The 24,863-nt window shown below is 49.1% G+C and overlaps 1 protein-coding gene across 2 annotated transcripts in view; it reads right to left on the reverse strand.

The window, feature by feature from the left end:
• LOC144136190 (neural cell adhesion molecule 1-like) overlaps positions 1-24,863 on the reverse strand; it is a 408,281-nt gene that overhangs the window by 217,910 nt on the left and 165,508 nt on the right. For both annotated transcript variants that reach the window (XR_013315572.1, XM_077668279.1), the window contains exons 8-9: positions 12,488-12,747; positions 11,944-12,112 (exon numbers count right to left, since the gene is read on the reverse strand). Coding sequence is in view for 1 of the 2 variants with exons in the window: in XM_077668279.1 (XP_077524405.1) it covers positions 11,944-12,112; positions 12,488-12,747 (429 nt within the window). In the remaining variant the exon portion in view is untranslated. The remainder of the gene's footprint in view (positions 1-11,943; positions 12,113-12,487; positions 12,748-24,863) is intronic.

The raw sequence follows: 24,863 nt of genomic DNA on the forward strand, positions 1-24,863 counted from the left end.
TAACGAGTAAAAATTGTAAAAAAATGTGATACCATAGGAAATCAAAAACATGTTCAGTACATGTAGGACGAGAATATTCTCGTACGAAGAGCCTTGTGTTCGCGGCAAATGGACTGTAAAGGATTCGACGGAAGTGCCAACACTAGGACAAGCTGAACTAATTTGCGAGAATAGGTTAGAGAGAGAGAAGAAAGAAGAACCAAGTGAATCCATATTTCCCGGATGATTTGTTATATAACAAAGTCAGCAATCACTCCTAAACAGCGCAGTGCGTGCGGTGATATGCTACAAAAATAATTACTGGCACCGCGAAAACACAATTGTGTTTGGTTCTGCGGCTCCTCTCTACAGGTCGCTTGAAAACAGGAAAAAATGAGCCCCCAGGATCGCAAGGAAATCTGGCTGTCTTCTAACACGCATTTAATAACGATAATAAAAGAACGAAAGTCTTGCAGATGGCATGTAGATGCACCAAACTGCGTCTTTGTTCGGTCGTCAACGGATGAATTGCGACACACCGATCGCATGACCTTCGGCGCTTTTGATACTTTGTGATGCCTGTTAGCGGAAATTTCATGTAAAGAAGCTTGAAAATAAGATCTTTGAGAGTACTGTGCTACTCACTTCTCTTTGAGCGTCTCCCGAAGCCCATACACGGTTCACAACAGCACAGCTGCTAAGGCTGCGGGCTAGCAGTGTTTTCTTTGATTCGCTGACGACTTCTACTGCGGTGTCCTTGGGGGTCCAACGTAATGTGAGTAAATCCTTTCTTTTTTAAAACATCTAATACAAGATAAAGTATGGAATAGAGGTAGTAATCGCAATTTTCCCGAAATCGACGCCACGTTGCGGCAGTGCTTCAAACTAGTCCAAGAAGGATCGGCGGGCGCGGCACCATGTCGTTTGCTGCTTTGCGATTGCTTCGCCGGTACAGTCCGACGGTGTTATCGTAGATTTCCTATAAAAGTATGCCTTAGGAGCGCTGTTACATGGATATTTCGACGCTAACAAAATAGAAGGGACGTCAAATGCCATTGCGCGATTTCCGGATATCCGCAATACAGAGAGAGCTTTTCATCTGTAGTGGAACGCTTGCAGGACCATGACAGTACAATTGCTATCAGGCACTGCACCTATATTTAGAAAAAAAGAGATTATCTGCGTGCACTAGAATAGCCTATGTAAATAATATGAGCTATTTGTTAACACACATCGCTGAGAACACACGACTAAGGACACAACTGAAGTGCGAAAAGTTTAGCCCGTGACTGTCGCTGCTATGATAGGACTTATAGCGGCATGCGTGCATGGTGATATGGTGCTTTATTATCCTCTGAAAGACGGTTGGGGTAATATGATGATTTCATTCGAATTCCGTCTCATTCTGATTCTTTGTGCACTTCATTATTGCCCCATTGCTTTGCTACGACTTGGATTACTTTGTCTAGCGGATGGTAATAATCAAATAGAATAGAACGAAAATAATTGCTTCATAGCGGCCTTACATTCATAACACGACTTCCGTCATTTGCTTACGGCAAACTGAGAGCATAAGGCGCGGTTAATTCCTCCCAGACAACAGTGGATAAGGCGACCTCATTGTTCGCGCTTTCCGCCTGCACACGCGGTTACAAATCTGGGTTGACATTTAAAGTAGCATGTGTTTAATGAAATTTTGTAGCGATAGCTACATTACGCTGGCATTTCGGGCCTTCAGCGTGGCACCCCTTGAACTGCGTGGCACCCCTTGAGCTCCGTGGCGGCGCCGTGGCTGGTCACGTGGTTGGTCATGTGGTGCGGAGCAGCTGATTTTGCAATTCGACTGAGCGAGTTCCACTCGGCCAGCTGTAGCTATCGCGTCACTACAGGTTTAGCGAGCGCTAAACGACAGCCAATTTTTTTTTTTAACGCAACAAGGAGGACCTTTATAAATCAAAACTCGGGCGATAGATATTGGCACACTTCTGTAGCTTCATTCCTGCTCAAGCAGCGTGACGACCACTGGGTGTTGCTTATATGTAGTGCTTAATGCAGAAAATTGCACCTATAGTTTTGCCATTCATCTGTTGTACAAGAGTCTTCATCTTTGATACAATTGATTTTAAATTTTCTGCAAAGCCCGCGTTGACCGTCTACCGCCCCGCTTTCAGGCCGGCCGTTTTCAAACTCCAGAGATTGATATTTCGACCTTGTCTATTGCCATGCTTCTTCGAGAAACAAAAGATGGGCTCACACAAGGTTGCCATCATCGAGAAACGAGTGCGAGCTTATCGCGAAATTTTGAAACAGACGCGATTCTACCTAGGCTGCCCACAGGAGGAGCCCTCCGTAGAGCCGCCAGACTGGATTACTTAAGGCTCCACATCTGGGTGGTGAAAATCGCCTGTACTACAGCGGACGTCGCCCAGAGCAGGCAAGAGTTTTTGGTAAGTCATACTTACCCTATTAGCGATCAAAATTTATTGATAAACCTCTAAAGCTACGACCATGTTTGCTTTTATTTCTGTGCTAGCATTCTCGAGACCCTTAGCTCGCGTTACTTAGGGACGTCCTCATTTTGAGCTTGTACTAAAGATTGGACAGGCAGTAATATGTGCTAAGCATCCGTTATGATTTTGATCACAAGCACGCCGCCTGCCGAATACGGACAGCCTTAAATCTGTGCGAACTTGAGGGTTCAAAGCGCCTCGCACCCCTTGAGAAAGCCAAGCGCCTGGCCGGAAGTGACGGGGTACCCATTTCAGAAAAAAATCCGACTGGGTGGGCCGGCAGTAGCGGGAGTCAAACCCGCAACCTACCGCAGCCGAGGCGGGCGCTCTACCTCAAGGCCCGAGTGACGGTATAGTAATTTAAGTCAGTAGCAGTCGACCGACAGCTGAATGCTGTGACGGGAAAAAATAAACAAAATACATTCATGATGTAATCGGATAACAAAGAGTAAGGTCCACTCATCTACCTGAGCCAGATCGGGCGGCACCAATCACCCAGATAAAGGTAGATTAAAGGACATTAGTTTTCGTCAATCGTGTAACTTTATTTGTCATATCTTAACATAATCACCCCCACCTTCGCCTTTAACTAATTCAGTACAGCGGTCGTTTTGATGTTCATTCACTGGCTTGCAAGGCTTATCTGTAGATGATGATAATCTAGATGGTAAATGCGGAGTTGAAAGGAGTTTCTGTGGCCCTCCTATGAAAGCGTCAGGCTAGCATTTGGGCAGATTACGGATATTTCTCAGCGCAATGTGGGGCAACCCAAAGAACGCAGGCCTGAAAGAAGGCAAGCTAGAGTTTTCTTTAAAAAAAGTTAATTAAGCTATGCGAAGCCACTTCCTTAATTTCTTGAAAATGGTGACAGCTTAGAGGCCTCGCGAACGAGAAGGAAAAAAAAAAAGGTGTAATGTTACAATCAGAGCATGCTGTTTCATCCGGGTTTCTCAATTTTTTTTTCATTTTTAAATCGGAATGCACTGATGCAATGGGTGCCGGAACTGGAACGACAGCAACGAACGTAAGAATGAATAAATTGGCGTTTACCGAATGCATGGCCTCATGACCTAGTTGCTAAAGAGGGAATGAACGTTCTCTAACAGCTTTGCAAAGTGCGGAGGTGCTTAAATCTCGAAAATACGCTCATGACGTTCTACGTTTCTGAGGGGACATGCATCTGAAAATTTTAAACGCTGTTCATAAGGAGACCTAACAGATAACAGGATACACACAAGCAGAGGCATCCAACCGCTGTCATTTCCACTCTGAATGCAGCAATCTTAAACGTCTGGGTGAATGCTAGCTCCATCATTAGCAAAATGTCTAAAACACACTCCAATTACAGCGCGGCTGAGCCACATGAGAAATCAGTTCAGATAAGGCGGTTTGCTTGTCACACGAGCGGCCTCCGCACGATTGAAGCGACCTTGTTCCGCTCGCCTGTCCAGCCACAAAGTTTTCCGCGAGATAGTTGGCGGCGATACCGGAGTTGCGGCAATTGCTGGCAAGACGAATGTGCTCCGAGTTTCCCAACATGCAGACAAATCCCTTCCGCTGGACTCTTTTTCGAGTGCTACGCTGGCCAATGCAAGTTTAAATACACCCGTAGAGAAGAGCCGGGGAGTTTGGGGACAGCGCCGAGAACTTACGAATTCAGGAGAGAGCGCGAACGCCCGCTCTAGGGATAAATGTTAGAATTAAGCAAAGGCCTCGTTTGCTTCGTCGGAATCACTTTTTTTTTCTCCTTTTCTCTCTATTTGGGCAACCAGTCGCTGGCTCGCGATGGTTCGAGGGAAAGCCTCGAATTCGTTAGTACTTTTCAAGGGCAGAAACGAAGTCCATGTATAATTGACGCATCTCCTGCAACTGGTGCGCGAGCTCACCGCTTGACAGATAGCTCCGTGTCGATGGCAGCCACGTATGACGGTGATTTATCCACGAAAAGGCGTCTGTACACTGACCAAGGCCCTTATTGAGCTTAGTGCATGAGTCATGTCTGTCAGTAGCCAAAGGGAGTAGGCGAAGCTCGCCAAGACACGGTTCTCATAGGAGTTCCGAACTATATGTTTACCATTCTTTCCAAGGGAAGACTGATAAAAGCCCGCATCTGGCGTCCGAGTAAACACGGAGCTTGTTTCGAGTGATTTGTTCATCATGATTTATTTCACGGGCTGCCGTTTCCTTCTGTTGCACTTGATTGTTGCATTTGACACTTAAGCATGTTGCGTTACCAATTCATTGCTCCATTTGTGATTGACCTGCTATACTCTGTCTTTTGCAGGCCGGAAACATCAGTGAGTGCTCTTATTCTTTGCACACGTTATGCATTTTACGCACCAGAGAGTATGCCTCATTGCGGTAGAAGAGGTTGTAATATTTCTGACAATTTTGTATCAAGTACGTCACTTATGTTTTGAGGATTCATTTAACTTACAAAAGCTCTAACGCATCGATTAAATTAACTACGAGCAGCTAGGCAGAAAAACGATACTCAGTAAATAAACTGGGCTCACATATTTTGCTGCCTAAGACGAGGAAGACAACTTTATAAGAAGCAGAGCTGTGTTGAAGAGTTGAAAACGACTAGGACCCAAATAAGCCCCCAGTAAAAAACGTTAGTGGCTTGCACTTCTTTGCTTAGCCATTTTATTTTCCCTCAACGGACTGTGAAACAGCTACGGAAGGAAAGAGAAATTATTGCAGCTAAAATCAGATACAGATCTGTATGAAACTCACACATACTGGTACTTATTCAATGATATTAAAAAAAAAAAAACTTGAAGGCTTTTTTAAGAGTGAGCAAAAGATTTCACTTGGAAACACTGGTTAGGCACTCTTTCAAATCAGCATCATTGCGCAAGCTGCATCGAATACAGAAAACGGAAGATGTGTATGTCGGTTCATTTTATTTTTACGGGTCAACGCTGTACTTGCTGACGGAGCAGGGACAACAAACTTAATAGCACGCATTTTAACGTTAGAGAGCAATTAAGAGGTAGTTTGCAGTAGGCTATCCAAGGTTGATACACTCTTGAGCACAACTGTTAAAATGTTACTGCCAGAATAACTGCACTGATTATTGCCCCCGTTCGGCACCGCTTATGGGCCCATTGCGGGTCTTCCGTTGATGATGGCAGGCGTTATTTTTTATGGCGAATTGAATCGCAGGAAAGTATGAAACCTTATTACTGTCGAATGCGTACAGTGACTATTTTGAGCTTAAGTTTTTCACAGTTTACAGCATTCAGTGTGGTTAGGCACGTGGCGTACATCAGGAACCTGCACACTGCCTCATCGGGGAACGCTGCTGCGAGCAGGTCCGCAGAACGGCCATTCACAGTGCTCACGTCCGACTACAAGCGCTCGCGCTCGTTGCTGGCCACGTGTAACGAAGTTTTCAAGTAATTGCGTTTTAAAGTATTTGCTACAGGCAGCACGTAGCCTTCTGCCAGGCTACTCGTGGTACCAGTCCCTCCTCGCCGATGCTCATCTCACTGGCGCAGTGTCCAGTGGCGTCAAACATAAAAAAAAATTCGGTAGACAGTCTGTGGACTGCCTGTAGATTCGCTATGGACTGTCTGTTCAAACTGTGCAAGAAATTAGAGGCGAAGTTTCCGCCGTCATTCTCGTTTCGCGAGCCTTCTGATCACGGTGTGCCCCTGTACTGCACGCTAACGCTGTCACGTCGTCCCAGAGTTACACCTGTGCATAGTTCTCGCAGCTCTCAGTAACTTCTCTTGGGGCAACTGCTTTCACGAAGGTAGCCTGTTTTTTTCTGCTCACCTTCGCTCGTGGACGACAGTAAGGACGGACACTGGAGCACCTTTTTGAGACGCTGGGGTCTCTCGAGCTCACTCCCCGCATCTCTTGCGTGCTGATACTGATAGCTATCGTGCCAACGCTTGCCCTGCGCGAGGACCGAGCACGCGCAACGCGCTATATTTTGATCTTCTCTTTAGCCATGTGCTCGCGTGTCTCATAATAATTGAAGCTGACGAGGGAACAGGAACGAAAGCAATATTGGGTTTAGACCTTGTTAAAGCTTTCGACAACGTCACCCACAAAGCCATCTTGACAAACTTGTCAGAAATCAACCCCGGAGAAAGGACGTACAACTACATCCGATCCTTCCTCACTAACAGAACAGCAGTGATAACGGTCGGAACAATAGAGTCTGCCCCAATCAAACTTGGAAGTAAAGGAACGCCACAGGGCTCCGTCCTGTCCCCTTTCCTTTTTAACCTCTCCCTCATCAAAATTCCCCCCAAACTGGCACAAATACCAGACCTACATCACACGTTCTATGCAGATGACATCACACTTTGGGTAACCAAAGGATGCGAAGGCTACATAGAAGACACACTCCAAGCAGCAGTGGACATCATCGAGGCATGCGCATGGGATTCCGGCCTCACTTGTTCTGAGCAAAAATCTGAACTCTTCGTGATCCGTCGTAAACAAAACGGTAGGCGTACCACGACATCCCCCCCGCAAATAAACGTCTATGTTAATGGACGATCTGTCAAAGAGGTACAGACCATGAGAATACTGGGGTTGTATTTACAAACAAATGGAAAAAATACTGACACGCTCACTAAGCTAAAACGCACGGTAGAAGCGACGGCGCGATTACTCCGCCGCATAGCTAACCGCAGACAAGGGGTGAGGGAAAGAGATTTATGCCGCCTAGTGCAGGCCTTTGCGCTGAGCAGGATACTCTATGCCACCCCTTATCTGAAATTTTCGAAAGCAGAAAAGGACAAATTGGATAGCATGATACGGCAGGCCTATAAGGCTGCGTTAGGACTCCCACTAAATGCCTCGACCGAAAGGCTTATGAGGTTAGGAATACATAACACCTACAATGAACTGAAAGAAGCCCATTTAATGGCTCAAACAGCGCGATTAGCCAATTCCAGAACTGGCAGGAGTATTCTTACCAGGCTCGGAATTAACTTTCAACCTACGAATAACGATGCTAAAGTAGACTTACCCCGCGCCTATAGGACGGCCCTACTAATCAAACCCCTCCCCAAAAACATGCACCCCTTACACCATGAGGGTAGAAGACAAGCACGAGCCAAAGCCTTACATAAGAAATACAGACAGTGCCCTGCAACACTTTATGTAGATGCGGCAGAATACAAAAATACCAATGCCTTTGCAGTTGTGGTTGTGAACGAGAATGGTGACCACATCGTCTCGACGACAATCAAAACGAAATCCTCTGAAACGGCAGAAGAGGCGGCTATAGCCCTCGCCCTAGCACATACCCAAGGGAGCATCATCCTCAGCGATTCCAAAATGGGTATCAATAATTTCGCTAAAGGGCGAATTACAAACACCTCCCTTAGAATCCTTAACGCACCCAAATTCTCACCAAATTATTCCGAATTGATATGGGTCCCAGCCCATTCGGGGAATCCGGGGAACGAGGCAGCCCACAATAAAGCCCGAAGTTTCGTCGACCGGGCAGTGGATGAGTCTGGCTTCCTGAATTTCACGAAGGACTCAATGATCACATATCATGATCTCACCAATCATTTTAAACTAGAGAGGAGAATTTTCCCCCTCCAGACAAAAGACTTACTAAAGAACAAGAGGTTACGTGGCGTCGTCTACAGACGAGATCGATACGCACCCCATCACTCCTCGCGCACATTTATCCAGATCTTTACAACCCAAACTGCAAACACTGTGGCCAACGTGCTACCTACGATCACATCCTGTGGGACTGCAAAATAGAGCCACCTCCGGGTGATCTAGTTACAGCTCCTTCTCTCGAGCGGTGGGAGACCGTGCTGGCTAGCTCTGACCCCAGAACGTAAGTTTTGGCGGTGGAGTGGGCTGACAAAGTCGTCGAGGGCTATGTACTCTCGACCACTTAACGCGACCTCTTGCCAAGCTCTTCCCGGCGAATAAAATGTTTTACAATCAAAACGCGTGTCTCCCACCGTGGCACTTTTCTCTACTAGTGCGATCTATCTGAAAGCTGTGCTTGTGAGGAGACCATCGTTCATATTCTGTGTGAGTGCCCTGCATTTGCGAGTTCAAGACATACACTGTGTTGTGCCCTGGACCGCCTCGATCCTCGCCCATTAACAGAGCAAAAGATCTTCGGTCCGTGGCCACAGCAGTCGACTGCCCTCAAGGGCATACAAGGCACTCTTTGCCTACTTGAGAGCGACTGGATTGAGCGACAAATTGTGACAGCGTTGTGCATGTGCGTGTGTTATGCCTTTTTTCCCTTCTCTCTTCCTCCTTTTAGTCCCCTAATTTCTCTTCCCCAGTGCAGGGTAGCCAACCGAAACCCCTTTCTGGTTAACATCCCTGCCTTTCCCTCCTCCTCTTTATCTATCTGCAATCTACCGGGCGTCCCAGCTAACTAAAGCCAGGGTTTAAAAATACCCCACGGCACTCTAAGACGACGCGACCAAATGCACATTGCTGGATGTTCTATGGAGCAACTAACGCTATTTTAGTATTGTACTTAATTGCATAATTAGCCGAGATTAATTAACCAAATTTGCACGCAAAGAAGATAGGCGAAAAAAGTCCAGTGAGAAAGTTGTAGAACGGTCCGCGAAATGTCCAATTGAACAGTTTCTAACTGTCCATCTATTACGTATCGGCTTTTTCCCGCTCTCTGCAGATGCCCGCGAAATACAAAAAAAAAAAACAACGTGACATGCCCACTTGCGCGCCGCGACTGCAGTGCTCTCAAACGTTCCGTGTAGGAACGAACAGAACATTCAGCCCGGTGTGCTGCTGTTTAAAAGGTGACAGGTCAGCGACGCAGCACCTGGCTGTGCGATATAGGTAAGCGGTATGCTTCCCTTGTGGCGCTTGATAGCGACATGCACAGTCCTTATCGTTTGTGCTCGCGTAAATCGCGCAGCCAGCGCCTGCGTCGCAGCTGTGTCACCGTTTTAAGCAGCAGCACACCGGGCTAAATGGTCTGTTCGTTCCTACGCGGAACGTTTGAGAGCACTGCAATCGCGGCGAGTAAGTGGACGCGTCACGTGGTTTTTTTGTACTTAGCGGGAATATGCAGAGAGTGAGACAAAGCCGTTATAGGTAATAGGTGGGCAGTTAGAAACTGTTCAGTTGGACGCTTCGCGGACTGTTCTACAACCCTCTGATTGGACTTTTCCGCCTATCTTCGTTGCTTGCGAAGTTGGTTAACTAATCTCGACTATTTATGCAATCAAGCGCAATACAAAAAAATATTGTGAGTTGCTGGATACAACAGCCAGCAACATGCATTTAGTCGCGCCCTCTTAGAGTGCCCCGGCTAAAGTTAGCTGGGACACCCTGTATATCGTCCCAGTCCCCTTACTATCCTATTCCTCTCTTTGTACTAGCTGAAGGATAGTGTTCTTTGGTTTCAGAGTAAAGTCAAAAGTGCCTGGAGTTGGCAAGAAACGGTACACCACATTTAAAAAAAACAACATTAGACATTTAATTTTCACAGTCAGCTTTCAACCATTAACACTAATCCTCGAACTATGAAAGAACCAAACAAATAAAAAAAGAACAGGTGTTATATTATTCAAATTAATGCGCCCGCACTGAGGAACAGAGCTTATTAATTAGTTAGCGCTACTGTACTGCGGGGAAATCGGTGCGCCATGAATTCGTGACACTGAATACACCGTACCCGTTTTTAGCAACTGGCGCGCGTTATTAAAGTCAGCTCGGCGAACTCTATACTCGATGAACATCGTACTAGCAGCTACTACTCTTTCTTGGAAAGCGATGAAAATCCGATTTCCAACGACGGAAATTGCCAATTTGACTTTTTTGCAGTAGTCTGTTCCCGTCCGCTTTGTGCTTACTCCTGCATTAATGGAAAACCCTAATCAAGACATTCATAGATGCTTGCTATGGTACTCCCTATCCGCCCTGCTGCACACACTGCCCGCGTCTTCAATGCATTAACACTTTCTAGAGCGTACACGTAATCTGAATCTTCATCGTTGCTCTCACTGAGGCAGCTGTCATCACCATATTTTCAGGCGAAACAAGTTGCCTATTAAACTGGAATCGTAAGAGCTTGCAGTAACAATTACCTCGGAGACAATGCAAAACCTTTCCAATGCAGGGAGTATCCGTATAGCTTACTGATCAGAGGCAAAATGGCACAAAATCTCTCTTTTGGGAATTTGCGGTCAACCAGAAATCAACGCCGTACGCGTAACTCAAGAGACAATCTTCAAAGGCGCTCATGATTGGATTAGAAAACATTTAATTCGTCAGAAAAAGCAGAATGCAGACGATCCGTGCTAGGTGGCTATCAGTCCACGGCTGACAGCGACCTGGGTAGCCCATTCAATGACCCGGGTTTGAACTCCCAAGTCTGAGCTGACCAACACGGCCTCCCACTGCTCGAGAGTAGGAACCTGTATTAGAGATTTCGGGGGCGGCTCCTCTTTACAATTCCACAATAGGTGATCATAAGTGGCTAAATCACCACATAATGTACATGCAGGGTCGTATTCACCGGGGTAGAATTTTGACAACAGGTAAGGCGTCATGAAGAATCGCGTCTGGAGTCGCCTCCAAGTGGTCTCCTGCAACTATACTCCCACAATACGAGACAACACGAGTCAATGAATGCTGGCTCACAGAAGTGTATGCGCACTCTTGTTTGCTGCACACAACTTCATAACAGTGGCGCCAGTCAGCACGCTCCCTGCTGCGAGCATGCTGGCATTTAAACTTTCGCCTAAGACCGATAAGTGAATGAAGACGCGGCCTATATATAAAGGTATATCTCGACTTCGCAACACAGCACGTTAAGAGTTTATTGACTGCTGGAAGCATTTGACTGGAAAATCGTAGCGTGCAGGAACACACAAAGGCGCTGCGATAATTTTCTCCTATATATCAATTCCAAATAGCCGTCAATTCGTGTGCGTTTCCATCCTGTAACGCGAAATTAGAGCCGCGAAAAAAGCGGCCAGCCCTATGAACGTAAAAAGAGCATGATGTGGATGTCGACTACTCGTGTCGCCATCTATTCTAACCAAGTACTATTTTTACATATAAAAAGATAAAAGAGGGATATTCACATACCAACAGGATAAATCCGGAAGCGGTGGCATTAGATGCGCATTTAATAATTATTGTATTGTTACTACATTGCTAGTTGTTGCCTAGCAAAGGAATTGGTCTAATCGCCAATGTTAACTAACGGTAAATTGCCACTTACAGTTTAATTATGCCTAAACAATTGCAGACGTTAACGCAAGAATACATCTGTCCTACATTCAACAAGGCTATTACTTCATCTTTAAGTACAAAATTAACCGGTCTGCTTTCCAAGCGACTCGGTGTAGGCACAGCCGCTCCACACTGTCGACGCTTCGGCAACGTGGCGGAAACGAATGCGCAAGACATACGAAATGCCTGCTTCACGAACCACAGGAAAGATTTGCCGAATACGTGCCTTTGTCCAGCAGAGCCTCGGCTGGTGGCAGAGTGCAGGCGTTGAGACGGAAGGGCCTGCTGCGTCCCTTGGAGTTGGCTGCGAACACGCGTGCTTCGAACTCGGTGCCTGGCCACAGCTGGCCAACTCGGAAGCGTGGCTCCGGACCGCTCACGTTCCGGACCAGAACCTGCAAGGGAAAGTGCGCGGAATGTCTCCTATCGAAGGGCGATGGCAGCGTGGCATCTGCTGAAGAAAGCGCGTGTCAGGTAGGTCCCAACCGCTGCTACAGAAATAGGAGCGTTCGCTTCTTTCATTTAAAGACGATGTGATGAAGAGAAAAAAATCGCGGTAAAAACTTGTGAAGTGCCGGCTTATGAGGTGGCAAGTGCCTTTTGGCAGAAGCTGTTGGAATGATCGCTTTATACGCAATGCGTTCCTGCACAGGTCTCCTGATTGCCCTGAGGCCGACAGTTGGCCTTCGTCAGCATGTCTCTCTTACACTCATCGTGGCGGAGATGCTGTGCTAGTAAAGGAACAATGGCGAAGAGGCCAGCGTCGTCACCTGATGCTGGGGTGCAGAAACGCCCCTCTGGAGTGATGAGCCCTCGGGTGGCCCGTACACCTCAAGCAAGTAGACGAGGTTCTCGGGCGGCCGTGCCAGCAGCGAGGGCCTCTGTGCGGCGGCCACCAGGGAGGCGCCGCCCGTGGCCGCCACTGCCGACTGGCCGCTTGCGGATGAGGCGCGCACCTCTCGGCACTCCACCGAGAAGCTGCGCTCGGTCAGGTTGCTCACGCTGCAGTTCTCCACGGGTTCGGGCGGCCCTGCACCGTGGAAGAAGACGGGCCAGTGAATGATCCGCCCTCCTGTACGTGGCTTTTTCGCGGCCGGGACCGCCACAAAACCATGCGCAGTCTAGCAGAGAGGGCGCGACTTTTGAGCACATTGGTGCAGAAACACGCCGAGTCATACGGATATTCGACATTCGATAGAAATATTTCAGCACAGTCGCCTATAATGCGCTTGTTGGAAGCAACGTGTTGCCCAAGCTGCCAATCTGCGCGAATTTTCTTAACACGTCAGTGCGCAGTGATTTTCCGCTGGATATGGGCTACGTTAGAAGTAACTTAGTTTAAACCTCCTTAGATTTTTGGAGACTTTATACTTTACCGCCAGTGAAACGCCAATATACGCCAGTAAAAAAAAAAAATCTGGTGGGGGCACACAAGCTCTGCCTTAAGAGTATGGCCAGGTAGCGTTATTGGTTTAATGCCCATGTATGAGGAATTGGTCATTCTCTACTTATCGCTGGAAATTCGCATTCCACTCCTGGCGCAGTGGTGCAGTGGTTAAGCGATGCGCTACTGCCCAGCGATGGCAGGTGCTGCCACCGGTGGGGCTAATGAGACCCTAGTTGCTCTTCCCGAGAAACCTCTTGTGACCAATCATTAATTTAACTCCCATCTGCCACGGTGGTCATTTTGCTCACAGTCCAGCGGACAGGTTGTGATAACGTCACAAGGTCATGTGACGTAGGTGGCCTACCTAGGTTGCTTTCCTAAGCATTTTTCACTCGCGCCGCCACCACCGTTGACGACGACGACGCCGGGTTTTCCGCTGAACGGAAAACTTAGCGCTGACGCGTTAAAAGCTCTAGTTTCGAAACTCGCTCCACCCCACTGTCGCGTCGCCATTCGAACTCAAGGCCATTGTGCCGCGTCTAGTGCACATGGCCTCAATTTTTTTGTAGTTCGCCTTACACAGATGCTGGAGCTTCTCTCCTGTTTGTTATCGCCCACGAGAAAAAGCAGCTTTCTGTGAACGACGGCCATGCCCACTAATCAAACCTTCTTGTTTAGACTGCCTTTTCTGCAGATGTGCGCCCACATCTGTGGTCTGTCTACGCACTTTAGTGCTTGTTAATTCTAGCAGCAGTGTTTCTCTTCCCAGTATTCCGCGCCTGCGCAGTGGCGCCGTGGCCGTATCGTGCACCGAACAGTGCGCGAATTGCCGGTCACTTGGGACTCCATAATGCTAGCAATCCTTTTGTTTGCTTTCGCTTCTCAACGACAAACTGCCCTCCCAGGGAGAGCAATGGCGGCGGGGAGGCAACTAATGCAGCGAGCAGCATTCGCTACAATCAGCCACGAACAGCGAAAGAAGCCGCAGTCACGCGCCACGAGGCCGTGCCTCTGCGAGCTACAAACCGCGTCATGTCAGGGGCGAGACACGAGAAGATAGCGCTACCGCAGGCACCGCACACAAGAATGGAGACCAGGCAACGCCCTTTTTTCCTGTCGTACAAATGGTTTATACGCAAACATTTCTGCATGTAACTCAGCTGTCGTTTGTGCAGTGCTCACTAATTCATACTGTCTATAAAGTGACGAGAACCGGCAAAGGAGAGAAATGGCAAATATAGCTGCCTTTCTTATTCGCGCGTAAAAAAAAAAAACAGCTTACATATGAGACGCCTATTTGGTTGGAAAACGGTGTAAGTGGGTCCGTCTGTGTTCTTGCTCCTATTATTTTCGTGGCCCATAACGATGATATAATCAATTTTAAAATTGCTATAAAACTGTTCCTAGATTTCACTTTGTACTGCTGGTTACGCGGGGGGTGCTTGTGAACGTCTATGGGTTTCTCATACTAAACAAGTCTTTGCAAGCTGCGAGACTGCTTTATTCGGGAAATAAATAAAAATGTATAATAAATGTCCGCTTACTATGGAGAAAAGCGTGTTCTTGTATTTCACGTGAGACTTGAAGCCGACAACGTTCCCGTAATGAAGACAACGAGGCATGCAGTATGTTTGGTATTTGCTGCAGCCTCCAAAAAACATCAGCAAACAGCATTAGGAGGAAACATAAACACGCTGAAGGAGCTTAATGTGAAGAGAGTTCTCCCTCCTAGCTGGTCTACAAGGTGCTCACGGACTTGAGGTCTTTATGAGCGAAGCTGATAAATATGATGTCCCAAAGTACGACGATAACATCGCTGCCTTAGTTCAGAGAAGTGGCGGTTCACTGATCAACGACGCGGACACAATTTATTACGCATGTTGACTCTGCTTGGGCATGCGACGAAGCCGCGGCGCCTAAGCTGCCTATCGAAACACAGAAGCTCTCAAACGAGGACCTAACCTTGGAGCATCTGGAAACACCCGAGACGAAAATTATGCGTGTTTGAACGGTGCGCCTGCACTCTGCACTGTATACGTTCGGCTCCGCGAGCCAATTATGGTGGCGCGCGTAAGCACGCTTGCATACGCACGCACTAAAACACACACACACGCAAGTGCTTTTGGTTTTGGGAAGAGCAAACCTTGACGTCAGAAGTTAATTACACGTATACTCGACTTGGCGAGCAAACATAATTATCGAGGCGCTTAACAGGACCAGAACCGCACTAACGGCAAGCCCCGGAGGTTAAAAACGGGCTATTAAGAAAAAAAAACAGATTCCGGCTCCTTTTAACGCTCTATTTGCATCACGCTGTTCACAACTTAAGAAAGGCACATTCTGTTGGTGGAAAAAAGTTACATCACTTCGATAGCAAAAAGAAATATAGTTGAATAAAGAGTACACTGTTGAAGTCCGAGGTGTTATGTACACTCGCTAGTTGTTCGGATGTCGCGAAAAGCCCCAGCACCCAATGTTACCGATCAGTGACTTGTAGGAAATCTGCGTTGTTTTGCTAAATAGGTATGACATTATGATTCTTAATATGCATGGGAAGGACCCGAAACTCGAGGTTATTGGAGATATGCGAGGTTTTTTTTTTTCATGTTTTACCGCATCGCAGAAAAAAAAATGCGTTGATCCCCACCACGTGGGAGCACCGCGACGTCCATTCACTGTCGTATCACGCCCGGCGAAATTTACTTCTTAATAATTTGTCCCTAACACCTGTTAGCGGCCTTCATTCATGACAGCGCGAATCAGTGTAAAGCTGAACTGTGCGCCGCGACGGTTGCCCCTTACGCACCTTTAACCGCTGCCAGCGGCCGCCTGAACTGCTCCGCTAAGGTAGGAAAATCCAATCTCAGCGCACATTTTTCGCTTGTCCACCGGCATTACGTCGCGCGGCATAAAGAGGTAGGCCGACTGTCGTATCTTTATTTTCCTGTCCCCCGTAGGGCCTTTATGACATGAGGTCGATAGCTCGCGTAAATTTTTATTCTGATCGCCTTCAATATGTCTTGGCAGCAGTCAGGTTACAGTACCAAAGAGACAAAGTTCTCACGCTACACGAGCATAGCTTGTTCTATTTCCCCAGGCTCTTCGTTTTATGCTCTGGCTCAAATATGCGGAACGGTCAAAAGGTCACGTAGCGTACAGTGAAATGCCTGCTAGGTTCTTGCGCCTTTACAAAACGTTTTCAATATAGTCTAAGGGACGCAGCAGGTCATCTATGCGAAAATAGCTTTGAAAAAAATCATGCTTTTCTTTTTTTTTTTGTCAACACGAGGCGTCCTACGGCACAGGATAAATAACGAACAAAAACTACTCCAGTGTATGTGTCGATCATTTTACGTCTGGTCGCAGGCGCTTTGTCACAGGACGCACTAGGCGGACGTGACTTACACAAAGCGGCAGCAATCAGAAGGGCTACATCCACAAATCCTATTTTTCTTCCTTTCACAACAGTAGCGGTATCTGCGACCCTCGAAAGGAATGTGTCTAAGCGCAGACGCACCTCTTCAAAGAGGAGAGCAGAAGACGTGCCTCGCGCCATGCCTTCCTCTTCGGGCGGGGCTGGCGCTCTCCTGCAGTCGAGTGGCCACCACGTGCCCGCAGCCTCGCGCCCAGTGCAACCTTCATCGCCATCGAGCGGGAAATGCGTCACGCGCTTCGGAACGCTTCTCGGACGCTGCACGTGGCCAGAGTCTGCGTAATGCCTTTGGTACCGAGGGTAATCCAAATAAATAAATAAATAAATAAATAAATAAATAAATAAATAAATAAATAAATAAATAAATAAATAAATAAACACGCGGCGGCTTCAGCAGCAAGCGCTCGGAACTCTGCCCTCAAACGCGCTGTCCGGTAAGACCCGCAAGTTTGTACCCACGCACTTCCTAGACAATAAATAATACATTTACGCATTTGTACCCATAACATAAATAAGCGCAGCTGTAGTGCCGTTATGCGTATGTCGCCATTCTGTTAATTAATTCGCGAGCGCGCGCGCGCGCGCGCACGTACGCACGCACGCACGCACGCACGCACGCACGCACGCACGCACGCACACACACACACACACACACACACACACACACACACACACACACACACACACATACACACACACACACACACACACACACACACACACACACACACACACACACACACACACACACACACACACACACACACACACACACACACACACACACACACACACACACACGCACGCACGCACACACACACACACACACACACACACACACACACAAATATAAGAAAAAGATTTCGTGCGCTGCTTCCTATGGTTCTCGATTACCACGTCTTCGATTCTGCTTGCAGCCTGATTATGAACGCCTTATATGAAATTGGTTAGTGTTAGGTCAATGAGAATATGACTGAGAATATTGCCAGGGAATATTTGCATATGTAATTATGAGCAATGTTTGCGACAGCGAAGTTTCTTTTCTTTTTTTTCAGAAATGTTTGTACGACTGGCGGCCGCAGATCCACAGAGCGCAATAATGGCGCGGTTACAAAGCTTGGCGTACACCAGTGGTGCTCCTCCCTTTATTATCCTGCGAACAAGAAGCACTGCCCGCGGACGGCTTGCGTCTCTCGATAAAACCAAGCGCCCCACAGGCGCATAAACCAGGGCAGCGTCCTTTCAAGGTTGCTTGCCAAGTCGAGAAACAGGCATTTTCTTGAGTTGCCGATAGAACAAGACATTCCTAACGAAGTTCATTAACGATGTGTTCTTTAACTAATTAGCGCCTAGCAGACAAAGCAGAGCAAATAGACGCGGCCGAGCCAGCATGCTCCGTCACGTGCCGCTGCTGAGCAGCAAAAAACAAGCGCGCCCAATGAAGGCGACGTCTGTTTCGCTTCTCGGGCTAGTCAAGTCGCAAGCGAGGCACTTCCGGCAGGACGTTTCTTCCGCGGCGCATGACAGGTTCTTGCGTGCGGATAAACCGCGGAGGCCAGCAGGGAAGGGATGTGCGTATCGCACGTGTGGCGCTATGCACGTAGCGCGTGCGAGTAACAACGCCGGCGTTAAAGACTGCTTCTGACGCGCCAACGACAATTTCGAAGCAGCCTTCGGCGTGTCTGCTCAAACCCTAATCACATGGGACTGGCCGAATCGTATTTATGTCGTTGCATATGTGAATCTTCTTTTCGGATGCAAATCCGATTACACCCTGTCTTACAACGGCCGATGTCAGCGGCCCTGTCACATTCCGGCCCCCTGAGCGACGGCAGGAAGCGCTCCCGCGCCGCCAGCGCCCGTCACGATCGAAGCGCTTCACTATTTCCCCCCATCAACAAATCAGTCCTTGTCGCTCTTATGGGAGTTGGAGCAGCGGAGCGCCTGCTTTGCCCGCTCGCACGCTACGAGAATCTCAGCGGGCCACAGATAAATGCCTCCCTACCACTCCACCGGATGCAGTCACGACTAGCAGTGAACGGAGCGCGTGGATGGATACCTCTAATGGTCCACTAAATATTACGGCCTGTAAAAACCGCCTACGCGGGGCCTACTAGTGTCCCATTCATGCCTGTGGCGCCCTCGTCAGTCGGGAAAAGTGTCATTAGTCGCGGAGAAAAGAATTGCCCGCGGCTACTTAGTTCTCGTCACATTTTAACAAACGCTTCCTGCAACAGGCCGCTCCTATGTGTGGCGCAAGGACGAAGGGAAAAAAAAAAGCCAACGCTCTCGCCCGGAGTGCTCGAGTGCGCGCAGTGGCGCAAATCACTCCGGAGCCCACGAACGTGGCTGAGTGTGCAGCGGAGACTTAGTTGAGTGAGCTGTTACCGGAACAACAAGCCACTGTCGATCTGCGCCACGCAATCGAGGTTGGACCCAATTACCAGAAGCACAACACGAGGCCAATTAGCGGGACATTAGGGACGTTTCCGGCGAACCGGACAGTCCGCCTCGCCGACGACCTCTCCTCCTCACCGTGGCGCCCGGCCTTCCTGTTTTTGTTTTTTTTTTTTGCTTCCCTCCTCCGTGGGCCAGAGTTCGCAGCGAAGAGCGGCCGCGCCTCGGCCAAGGGACGGCTCTGCGCTCGCTGCTCTTTTGTTGCCCGCTCTTTGGCGCGCCCCGGCGTTGCAATGCGTGATGGACGACAGCGTGATCTCTGCCGCCGCCTTCGCTGCTCGTAGCGCGCGCTCCATCGCTGCGCGCGCTTTTCCACATGGCTCGTCTGTCAGACTTCGGGGCAAGGACGAAACTGGAAACGCGCGCTTACGGCCTGGCCACGCGCGAATGAGCGTGTGCCTTCCGCCTGACGCGCCCCGCTGTTTGTCCCGCCGTTGGAAAACAAAAGACGGGAAGACGCGTTCTCAGGCTCGGTTTTGTCGAACCCGGCTGCTGCGGCGGCGGAGACGGAGCGAAATGGAATACACGCGACCGGAAAAGTGCTCCTGTTTGAGCTGCTGCTGTTGCGGCTGCTCCGATGCATGCATGTTTTCGGGGGCTCGCTTTCGCATGCCGCAGCCACAAGCGTGCTGGTGAATACGACACTTCCGGTTTTTGGGGCTGCCGCGGCATTTGTTGGTTTAGGTTTGATGAGGGCGACTTACACGAAAGCCGTTTTGTAGCGAAAGCCACATTGGCCACGAACTCGCAGTTTCGCCGTGCTCGCACCGCACCACGTGACCAACCACGTGACTGGTCACGTGACCAACTGCGTGACGAACCACGTGACAACTAGCCTGACAAGCAGACTAACCTGTACTTGCAATCAAGATTAACCAAGGCTAACCAAGCTATGCCTTAGCTTTCGCTACGTATATCCTGGCACAGCCGAGTTCTGACAAATGCTGATCGAAGGATTACGAAATGCTTAATTATTCTTCGAGCCAACCAGCAAAGACCAAGCTAACTAGTTGCTGCGACTCATTCTCTCTCTCTTCAGTTTTTGCGTTGCCTTAATAGTTCCACAAAAGTGTGAAAGAGAGAGCGAAACTATCGACTCGGCTCACAAAACTTCTATTCGGGAAGAGAGCTACGTTATTTGCGAGCGCCCGAGCGCTGGCCAATCCGGATCACCAGTGACAAGACGGACCATTTGCAATGAACAACGACAGTGAAGCGGCGGCCAATCAAGGACCGTCTTTACGTATTAGAGGCTTCCTAAAATTACAAACTCCTTCCAAAACGTCGTCGAAAAGCAGAGCTGCACTGCCTTTCACACTAGCCCGTTATACTGAGTGGCACGGGCAGGGACACTTTATTTTTCGCTCTTTTTATCGTCCCACAAAAATTTTTGTATTTCGCACTACATTACTCGTGGTGCAATCAGAACCACTCTGGACCTCCCCTTGGTAAACTTATAAAAATACTTTAGAACGCGAAGTAGTATAAAAACACGTAATTTTACGCGACATATCGTCCGTGCGTTTCGTTTTTTTTTTGTTCGATCTCTCTCTCTCTCTACGCGACATACGAGTGTCGCTATCTGAAAAGCGCCCCCGAAACCCGCATGTTTTGTCCGAGACCAATAAAGAGTAGCGTGGATAAAACGACAAAGGAGATCCTATGATTCGGTGTAAAATTAAGAGTAAGAGGTGGATTTAAGAAGGGCGCGTAATTAGCAGAACATATTGCAAGTTTTTTATGAGTTTACGGAGTGAATGTTAAGGGCGGTGAAATATATAGCAGAGAGCGGCAGGGAATGTACGTGGAGGGATGAGATGAGTAGGTTTGCTGAGATAGGCAGGAAGATTGTGCACAGGGCACGGGTTGGCCGCGCCTAGCTCGATGCAGTGAACAGGAACAAATTAAGCTGATGATGAAGATTGTGTACAGGGCACGGGTTGGCCGCGCCTAGCTCGATGCAGTGAACAGGAACAAATTAAGCTGATGATGATTATTATCATGACCCTCTTGATCATTTGTCCGAATCTATCTTGTTTTTATCATATTGCCGAAATATTATAAGAATCGAAGACAATGTAAAAGAGAACCGTTTTTGCGCACGTTAGACCGGAAGGGATGAGGCCCTTGTTATTACAGGTCAGCGATATAAATGAAAACAGGCAGTCCTCGGGCAGGTGTCTCGAATTCGGGTGTCATTAGAATAGCAGCTGACGCGCAGGATGTCCTGATTTTGCAAAGGAGTTCGAAAGAACGCGACCTCACCCTGATGTCGAATGAACCGCAGCGGCAATGAATAGCAGGAAAATTGCAGGGAGCCCTAATTTAGCAATCAAGCATAAGCACAGCCGCCTAAATTAATATTGCAGCACTTAAGGCAAAACTACGACTCATTACGCATTTAGCAGCGGCATTTCATGTAAGTGCTTATGTGCCTAAGCTCATAAATGCGGACCTATATCTTTCCAGTTCGTCTGCTCTTCGCGCTTTAATAAATGACGCCGTAAACCTTCAGAAATGAAGAAAGAAAGGAAAGAAAAAAGGAAAAGGCTGCTCCGCTTCGTTGCCCTTTCTTCCTTTTTGTCTAGTGAAATGCGAGTTCAAAGGGCCCGAAGGTCTAAGAAGCAAAGGAAGCGGTGACACTAAAAGGCGACATCGTTAGCTCCTCCGCGGTTCCTTTCGCTGTCCGGATAAACAGTCCGCAAACGCGGCGCTCGCGCACATGTAGAGCCTCGCGAGGAGATTAGCGGCCTAGGCCCGGTCCTTAATCCACAAGATGCACTGCAGTCAGCCCGTGCGTATCAGAGGACGTGCCTCGCATCTGCGAACAGGGACAGTGGTTACAAAAGAGCGCGCTCACTGTGCACTGGCCACGCCCGCGCAAACAAGGCGTCCGTCGCCGCACGTTCGCGGCGCTCGTAAGCGTAGCGCGTGCGGCAGTTGTTTCGAAAGCGTAACGCGGCTGTTTTGATACACGAGCTTAGGTGCAGACAGCTGCCGACCCTGCCACACGCTGTTATCTTTCCGAATGACCCCACCAGCAAGATAGATACTATGGACAGACGGCTGCCTTGCGCTACATCAGACACTGTTTATATAAAGTCCTCAACTTCCTCACTACGCCACCCATGCCTCTCCCCGCCCCCCGTTTCCTTTTTTCTTTCTTTCCATGAGCAATGCACACTTTGCGCTCGTAAGGAAAGGAGCTTTATGAGCTTGGGTGCGTTGCTGCTAAGCAAGCTGCTCCCGTCTTGTGCCCTGGGTCTTGGCCTCCCAGAAAGGACGGTCGCTTAAAAACTGGCGAAACCGATCTCTCTTCCTTTCGTTGTGACGGCTTCAGCTCATTCCCGTGTGTACACTGCGGGGGCCAGGGGCGCGAGCGTGTCAGCAAGGTGTGAACACCCCTTGTTACGTCTCGCCTTCGACGCGCGGTATAGCCGGCGCGGATGCAACGGACGCCGCGGCTTCGTTCATCGCGGCCGCAACGCCTCCCGCCAAGCGCGTCCAGGCAGGTTTCAGTGCCACGTGTCGTCGTGCGTGCGTGTGTGTGTGTGTGCATGTTTTGCCCACGCTTGTCAAAGCGCGGCAGCCGGGGAGAGGAGCTCCCCCAACTGGGAGGCGAGGAGGTCTGACCGGCGCCGGCCTGGCGGACGCGCCCGTCACGCCTGAACATGTTCATGCGTCGCCGTCTTGTGCGACTCATCCCAAGCCGCTCCTTCTTGCCCTCGACTCCGAGGGTATATAAAGAGAGCTGCCCCGGACGCCAACGAGAGAGACTCCGATTTCTTCCTTCGAGTAACGTGGTCGCCCTGACCGGCTGCTCTTTTGAGATGCCAGAATAAACAAGTTGTTCTGTTGCCAGTCGACTCTTCCTTTGCCGGGACCTTCGGATGTTTCCAGCTTTGCCCCAGGCCGCCAGGCCAACGCTACCTTTGGGGCTTGCAACCCTTTTGCAACAACTGGTTGCCAGCGGTGAGATCCCGACAACGGAGGCCAGCAGCGAAGATATGCGGTCAACTGTATGCTGAGCAGCACAACGACCATCCGGGAGCAGTGCAACGAGCCCTGTGTGATGACTGGTTGCCTGCAGCGGAACGACTGCGCTGAATTCTTGGCTGCGAGGTTTGGTGAGTGCGGGACTTTCTTCTTCTGAGTTTTGCCAGGCTTTTGTTAGTGTCAGAAACAGAGCTGGTAATTGTGGTTGTCGTTGCTGCCGGGTTAGTTTGCGGCAAGACAATAGTAGGCAGTAGAGAAAGCAGCATTCGGAGCAGCCATGGATTTGAAGTCGTTGCGCAAACCGAAATTGCTGGAGCTTGCAAGAGAGTTGGGTCTGGATGTCTCAGACAAACTCAGAAAACCAGAACTGCTAAGGGCTATTCTTGAGTTGGAGGCTGATGATGACGAGCTGTCGGAATGCCTTGAGACCATTGAGGAGAGGGAGCAAAAAGAGAAAGACGAGCGCGAACGTAAAGAACAAAAAGAAAAAGAGAAAGACGAGCGCGACCGTCAACACGCTTTGGAAATGAAGCGTCTCGAGGTAGAGATGGAACGCGCTCGTAATGGAAGTCAGGCACACGGTGCAGGAGAACGGGTATCGTTCAAAATGACTGACCTGATGCGGCCGTTTAAGCTTGGAGAGGACATTGGTTTGTTCCTGGTTAACTTTGAGCGAACGTGCGAGAAGCAGGGGTTCTCTCGGGAAACGTGGCCACAGCGCTTGCTCACTTTGTTGCCCGGCGAGGCGGCCGACGTAGTCGCTCGCTTGAAGAGAGAGGAGGCAGAGGATTTCGACCAAGTGAAATCGAGTCTGCTAAAAAAGTACAGGCTGTCAGCGGAGGTGTTCCGTCGGAAGTTTCGGGAAAATGAAAAAGGCAGAAATGAGTCATATACAGAGTTTGCCTACAGGCTTATGTCAAACATGCAGGAGTGGCTCAAAGAAGAGAAAGCGTTTGGTGACCACGAGAAAATTCTGCAGTGTTTCGGGCTGGAACAGTTTTACAGTCGGTTACCTGAGAACGTGCGGTACTGGGTCTTGGATAGGCTAGACGTTAGTACAGTGGCTAAAGCCGCCGAGCTAGCCGAGGAGTTTGTGACGCGTCGGGCTCGCGGAGCTAAGGACGGTCAAAAGGGGGAATTTGGCTCCAAGTCTGAGAGGCCGAAGTTCACACCCATGAGAGCAAGGGGGGAAACACCTAGTGCGGATGCGAGTGAAAGCAGTCCTACCGAACGTAAGGAGACGGCGGCAGCCGAAGCCGAACGCAGAAAGCGGTTCGAGAGGAGGCAAGCGCGCGTGTGTTATACGTGCCAGAAGCCGGGTCACTTTTCGGCGCAGTGTCCAGAAACAAAAAGAGAAGTCGTGTGTTTGTCATTATGTAGCACTGACGAGAACATGAAGCTTCTCGAGCCTTACATGCGAGACTTCCTCGTGAACGGGAAAGAGTGCCGAGTGCTTCGTGATTCCGCAGCTACAATGGATGTAGTTCACCCCTCTTACGTAGAACCCGATATGTTCACGGGCGAGTGCGCATGGATCAAGCAAGCAGTGGAAGCTCATAGCGTGTGTCTGCCCGTAGCAAAAGTGCTTATTGAAGGACCTTTCGGAGCACTTGAGACGGAGGCCGTAGTGTCATCTAGGCTGCCCCCCCAGTACCCGTACCTATTTTCGAACAGGTCCGATCACCTCCTGCGCGAGAAGGGGCTTTTGTTTGGTGAGGCTAGCGTTCAGGCCTTAACCAGATCGAGAGTTCGGGAGCTCGCTGCAAAGGCGGTAGTTGCGGGGCCGACGTTGTCGAACAATGAGAAAGGGTCGGAGGCGCAGCAAGCTGATATTCTGAGCACGTCAGAAATGGATAAAATTGAGCCTGTAGCG

The sequence above is a fragment of the Amblyomma americanum genome, chromosome 1 (genome assembly GCF_052857255.1).
Source record: "Amblyomma americanum isolate KBUSLIRL-KWMA chromosome 1, ASM5285725v1, whole genome shotgun sequence".
NCBI lineage: Eukaryota > Metazoa > Arthropoda > Arachnida > Ixodida > Ixodidae > Amblyomma > Amblyomma americanum.